The sequence below is a fragment of the Sinocyclocheilus anshuiensis genome, unplaced genomic scaffold (assembly GCF_001515605.1).
Source record: "Sinocyclocheilus anshuiensis isolate Anshui unplaced genomic scaffold, SAMN03320099.WGS_v1.1 scaffold939, whole genome shotgun sequence".
NCBI classification, from domain to species: domain Eukaryota; kingdom Metazoa; phylum Chordata; class Actinopteri; order Cypriniformes; family Cyprinidae; genus Sinocyclocheilus; species Sinocyclocheilus anshuiensis.
The window spans coordinates 91967-98664 of record NW_015544227.1 but is presented as its reverse complement, the minus strand read 5'-3'; the positions used below and the strand labels follow the sequence as shown (position 1 = coordinate 98664).

Here is a 6698-nt window from a genome sequence, read left to right as displayed (position 1 = left end):
GAAGGTGACGTTTTCAGGGGAATTTTTATTATGAGAAATAGGTAACGTTACACAGCTAGATAACGGGTCTAAATACGCTGTTCTTTCGGCTGGTGGTGTCGTTATATTTCAACACGAAATGTCTTGAAAACTGGTCTTTTGTCATCTAATATTGTCTTAAGGCTTTCGGTCAACAGGTATATCAAAATGTGTGTGTTTAAGTAGTGAAAATCCTCAAGCTTTGTTGTTGTTAGGCTAACTTCTGTTCACTTTAATCTGATTATGATGCTCTTTCTCACCAAATAAAGTTAACTTTTATATGTTAAACTGGTATGAAATCCACCTGAAATATTTTGATAGATTTTTGTTGATTGTTTAAATATCAAATCTACTCATTGGTCCAACTAATATGTTGGTTGTCAGTTTAAGTAATATGTAACGTTTAATTATAGCAATTAACAAATGACATGAATACAAACAAATATTCACAAAATGTTTTGTAAGTTTAGGACAACATGAACCAATTACCTTAAGTAAATAATCACACTGGCTGTCTCATAGCCTAGTATGCTGACTACCAACATTTGTGGTGGTCATTTGCACGTGCAGTACTTTTGAGCTGACTAGGCAGCAGCACACTAGGTTTTGAGACACAGCCACACTGTCTTGTCTTTAGGTTATTATGCAGTTTAAAGCCTTCATAATCAGATGGAGTTGTTCAACATGAGCCCACGCTTGACACAGTTTCGAACTGTTCTGTGTTTCATGTCTTTTTTTTTTTTTTTTCTTGTTTTGGCCTGTTGAAAAGCAGATACATTTGTTTATACAAGCTTCCCAAAGTAAGGGAAAATAAAATACCAGGGAATTTTAAAGGCTTGGGAAAAGTCATGGGATGTAATTAAATCTTAAAAGTTTAAAACTTTATTGTTATGTTCTGCTCTAAAACATTCAATTGAATAAATATTACTAAAATGCATAACCATAGTTTGGAAGCCCGTTTCCGCTACCAAATAAAATCAATAAATAAAACCGCTAGTTTTGGCTTTATCTCACATTTCTGATATTTCTTGCAATTCTGAGAAAAAAACTTGCAGAATTGTGAAGAGGAAAAAGTTTCAGTTGACTTTTTTTTCTTTTTTTTTTTATAAACTTTTTAAAATATTATATATATATAAATATGTGTGTGTGTGTGTGTGTATGTATGTATATACACACACATGCACGCACATATTTTAAATTTAAAAACTTTACTTTTTTTTTTTCTAGAATTCTAGAATTGTTTACAGTATGAAATAGTTTTGTGCAATAGCAGATAGTGGTTTGGCTGTGATGGACAGAGGAGTCATGATCACCCCCCCCTTATCTTGATATTGCATTGTTTATTTGGAACAAAAACCTTCTATTCATTCTTGCTTGTATGTTAATCTTTTCCTGAGAACTTAATGCTGAATCACACATTTATACAGAAGTGAAAATGTCATGATTGAAACACGATAAAGGGATCGGGTTGTTAGCGATTGATTGTCCGTTGCATATGTATCAATATCAATAGAAACTACAGTGAGATTAAAATTGATTGAATAACTGTGTTTGTTTTGTTTCCTTTGCAGAAACACCATGGAGGAAGAGGAGCACTTTGTGAACATAGACCTGAATGATGACAACATCTGCAGCATCTGTAAACTAGAGACGGACACAGGAACGCTTTCCTTTTGCCATGTGTGCTTCGAACTGAGCATAGAGGGTAAGAAATATATATATTTTTTTCAGGTAACAGTATTTTAATGTCCTCAGCTTGCCAGTTCTGGGTCAGATTATGCTAATTATAAATGAGTAAAACCTCTTTCTCCCTCCTCCCATCCATATCCCCCTCATTCATGTATTAGCAAGCGCTCTGTTCCTCCGCTTCATGTGCTGCACAAAATATGAACTGGAGCATTTTGAAGTGCCACTTTGGCATCTAATTAACATTCAGCTTATTAAGGGTAGACTAGAGTTTCCTGAGGGGCCTCATTGAAGCAGCTCTTTTGTTCTCTGCAGCTGTCATTTTTTTTGCACTGAACCTTCCCCATAAGAGCACTTAGTATTTCAAATGGTTTTATATCGTCATGGCTGAAAGTAGGCATCTTGTGCGTAAAGAGTTTTCTCTGGAATCAGATGCCTTTGTCTGGAATTTTCTGTGGCGTTAGTTTCGGTTATGTGATTTTCAGGTTTCATTGTTTGGAAGGATTGGCTAAAAAGAACGTTTTCAACTGTAGATGAGGATTCTGAGATGGACATTAATTAGAAGGTAAAATGCAATTCTGTTTAGAGATAAATTGGTACAATATATATATATATATATATATTTTTTTTTATTATTATTATTTTTTTTTTCCCCATATAGGTCAGTATTGGATGTTTAATTGTTTCACGTATATAGTACACTTCCATCATCTAACACTCACTTAAAGTTAATTTTTAAAAACACGGATAATTGAACAACACTGAAAATTTAAAAACACTAAATGTAATCTTTAGCAAAATTAATATCTATTTTTCATACTCTGCATTATAAAGTTTTCTTTTTTTCATTTATTTAGAATATATGCCATATATTGATCATAGGCCGTAAGGTGAAAATAATTATGCATAATAATAATAGTAATAGTTGTGAATTATGCATTATTGTGCATTTCTACTTTTGCTTTTTTGTGGCTTTTTTATGCAGTGTCAGTTTCAGTTATATGATTCTCAGGTTTCAAGGTTGTGAATAAATTGGTAAACAGGACATTTTTAATTGTAGACAAGGATTCCCAGGTTTCACCATATCCTGCCTAAGGAGATATGGTGATGGAAAAAATATAGCATGGGAGTATAAAATATAAAATTTATATTCCAGTACTTTTGTATTCATTCGCAAAACCTTTGTATTCCCTTAGAAACATTGCGTCATTTGCCAAACTTTTGCATTTTCTGTTGCGTTCCCCTGAGAAACTTTGCATTCACTCGCAAAAGCATTGAAATATAGTTTTTCTACCCAATTCCCATTATTTCCATCCCCTGTTTTGTTAGCAAATTCAAAGTTTCTCAGGTGAATGCAAAAGCATTGAAATACGGTTTTTCCTTAACTCTCATCTTTTTTTGTTTCCCATTACCATGAACCTTTAGGGGCCCTTTGAATAATTTAGAATAATAACAGCTAGATGTAATTTATTAGCATAAATCAAAGTATTGAATATCCATTTTTTCATACTGTACGTTATTATATCATGACATTTTGAATTTAAACAAATTCATTTTAAGTTTATTTAGAAAGCAGTGTTTCCCATTCATTAACTAGACTGGCAGAGTGGCGGCCCGGAACTCCGTTATTGAATGTGCTGTGAGTTTAGCGCGTTTGGGAACGCAACGGCCACCAGTTATGCATAATTTGCACATTTGCATAATTGTCAACATTTTAATGGGCAAATGTTTACAGTATTTCATTAAATTAGTAATGTTTGTAAACCTGTTTTCACAGAAGCTGGAGTTTTCCGCCAAAATAAAAGTTCAACTGAAGTTTCCGCCAAAATAAAATCTCAAGGGTTTATCTCTTGCAAGCATGGCCTAAAATTAACAGACGCACACAGAGAAAATACTGTACAGGTACAGCAAGCTCACTGTTCAGAAGAAAAATATAAATATTGGGGTTGGGGTTTATATGAATGTATTTCTGAAGGGAACTGACTTCACAAAAGTTTCGATGGCATTTTTTCCCCTCTTATCATTGCTGATCCATAACCACCACCTGCTGTCAGAGAGTGAATTTGTGTTCTCATTCAGCCTGTCTGTTTTTGTTTCATGCAGGTTTTATCTTTGTATCTTTGTTTGTATCGTGATTAAAATGCAGTGGTTGGTTCTAATTTCAAATGGCTTTTTTTTTATTAAATATGTTTAGTTGTTGTAGTAGTAGCAACTGCCCGTTTTTTGCAAAAACAGTTTAATGGCAAGGAAAAATATTTATGGCCGGTCAATTTTCTCAAGTCATTAGCCACTGGCAGATGTGAAAGTTAGTTTTAGGCCCTGCTTGCAAGTGTAGAAATGAGGACAAAAGTATTGCAATTTCCCTACGGTAGAGTAAGCTAAAATAATATACCTGAAAAAAAAAAAAAAAATTTCATTTATTTCACAGTGCAATTGTTTTACAATATATGGCTATAACTGTCATAGGAATAATAATATAAAATTATTATTGTTGTTTTATTCTAATTTGTTTGGCTTCCAAATTCACCAGTGAGACTGAAACACTATATCACAACTAAAAAGAGGGTTGAGTCTCCTTTAAATTTCAAGAACAAGTACATTCACCAGCTTTTTTCTTTTACTTTGCACACTGAACCTGTGTTGGAGCTCTTAATTTTGAACTCTCAAAGTGCACCAGATTTATGAATTTAACTTTAAAATGTACAAAATTTTCTTACGGGGGGGCATGCCCCCGGACCCCCCTAGAGGCATCGAGGACCACCCACCACAGTCTCACAAAATCCTGTGGGAAACACTGAGAAAGTAACACTTATTGGTTAGCAATTGTAACATGAAAATAATTATCAACTTATAGGTATCAGCCAGAATTTTAATATCAGTCCATCTCTATTTTTGGCTTTATTTTCTAGCGTTGTTTGTGTTACGTCCTGCCAGTAAAGGCCTGTGCGTTCATTCTGTGGTTGTGTTGGATCAATGGCCAATCTAGGTCAGGTTGTCAAAGCGTGACAAGTGGATTCTGTTACATACTGGGAAACTATGCATGAAGACCTCTGCATTTGTAATGTCAGGTGTTTGTCTGCTGGAAGCCTTACTGATTGTGTAACATAGTGTGGCATACCAGCATTATCTCCTGAGGATGTTACATGGCACTTGAAAAACAAACATCATCAGTTTTTTTTTCTGTACCTCCCTTCCTCTATTGATTCTGTTTATTTTTGCATTCCTTTACCTTGACCTTCAAAAGCAAAGCTGAATTTTCAAATGCACAGTTTGGATGGTTTTCAATACAGACTTGCTCAAAAATTAGGGATCATTCAGCCAGGCTGTCTTTTTTTTTTTGCAACTGCTTTTTTATCTGCTTATCTGTGAAACGCATAATCTCAGTTTATGAAGCGTCTGGATTTGAGCTGGAGAAGAAAGCATCCATGACTCCAGTGAAGAGCTGGGTCCACTCACAAATTAGACGCACTGAAGGTTGGCACTCTTGAATATTTAACAGAAGAATGCATGAGAGATCTGGCCAGGCAGCCCACAGTCGCCCAGCCACCAGGCAGCTGTATGTCACGAGTGATTCACCACAGCACTCAGCCTGAACGCCGGAGTGTTGCACAACTGGTCTTCCTCTGCTGATTGGCTGTTGGCCACTGACTTACACTCTCTTCCCACTAACAATACACTCCAACCTTGTCGGCGTGGGTAAACAAGAACAAGCTGACTGTGCATGTTTAGACCTGAATGCTCAATTGCCCACACCTGCTCGCACACCTGCGTACCTTCAAAAAACGTGTCTTCGGGAGTAACTGAATGTAACCGAACTCGTTCATTCCTCACCTCACATATTTTTTTCATTTTAGTCAAACTAGTTCAATTTGTCCACCTCTAGTTTTTTTGGACAGTCCAGCTGATTATATTTGAGTTTTTTTGGTCCAAATGTTTTGTTTGTAGCAGAAGAGGTACTTGCAGTGGCTATTTTTATCATATGTCGCCCATGCTGGGCGGTTCTGCTTTTCTGTTTCCTCAAAGCAGTTTCTCCAAGCACCGAGAGAGCGAGAGTAAGGACGACAGAGACTATCATGTCTGTGCATGCATGTTGAGAACACACAGGAAGTCACTTGCACTGTTAAAAATGTCCTCCAGCACTCAAAGAAGCCAAGAGAAATGTTAAAATAAATGCATGCATTGAAAGGAAAACTTGAACCCCTTTAAAGTGGTCCTATGATGCAATTTCAAGTTTTCCTTTCTCTTTGGAGTGTTACAAGCTGTTCGTGAATAGATAAGATCCCTAAAGTTGCAAAGACTAAAGTCTCAAACCCAAAAAGATATTCTTTATAAAAGTTAAGACTCGTCCACGCCCTCCTAAAACGCCTCGTTTAAACACGCCCCCACGTCTACGTCACTGTGTGGGAAGATTTGCATAACGCCACCCAAATGTTCACGCAAAGAAAGAAGGCTTAACTTTGATTCTCACTGTAGTATTGTTGCCGCTGCCGCAATGTTGTGGAGACGCTGTGTGTTTCGTTGTGAAAGCGAAATTACTTTGTTTGGTCTTCCAAAAGAGGACACAACTAGAAATCAGTGGTTAAGTTGTATTTATAACACTGTTCCAGAACAGTTCAAACCAAATATTCAGATGTGTGCAACGCATTTTACGGAGGACGAGGACTGTTTCCTGGGAGAGTAGCCGCCGGTGTTCCAGTGAATTCAGTTCCCCTGTTTCCCCTTCGGCGCACATGCTGACCCTATACAGTCTATGTCGCTGGCAAATAATGCTGACTCACAGCCTGTAAGTACGTTTCCATATTTAAAGGATTTGCTACTGACGATTCAAACGTGAGTTTTGAGCAGTGTAGAGTAGCGCTTGTTGTTTGTCGTTTCTCCGATCACAAATGCAGACATGGTTTTATGTTGACATGGTGCGATGCAACGCAACGCGTAAAAAGACAGTATAAGTCATTATAATCAGTAATTATGTCCCCACTGGATGCAACAAATGC

At 36.5% G+C, this 6698-nt stretch overlaps 1 protein-coding gene across 3 annotated transcripts in view; it reads left to right on the top strand.

Annotated features, from left to right (window-relative positions):
- LOC107697414 (protein EURL homolog) overlaps window positions 1-6698 on the top strand; it is a 27695-nt gene that overhangs the window by 2416 nt on the left and 18581 nt on the right. The window contains exon 1 of one of the 3 annotated variants that reach the window (XM_016498185.1): window positions 1594-1723. The exons of the other annotated variants lie outside the window; for them this stretch is intronic. Within the exon in view, the coding sequence (XP_016353671.1) occupies window positions 1597-1723 (127 nt within the window). The 5' untranslated portion in view covers window positions 1594-1596. Of the gene's footprint in view, window positions 1-1593; window positions 1724-6698 lie in introns of those variants that run through there. 3 annotated transcript variants of the gene reach the window in all.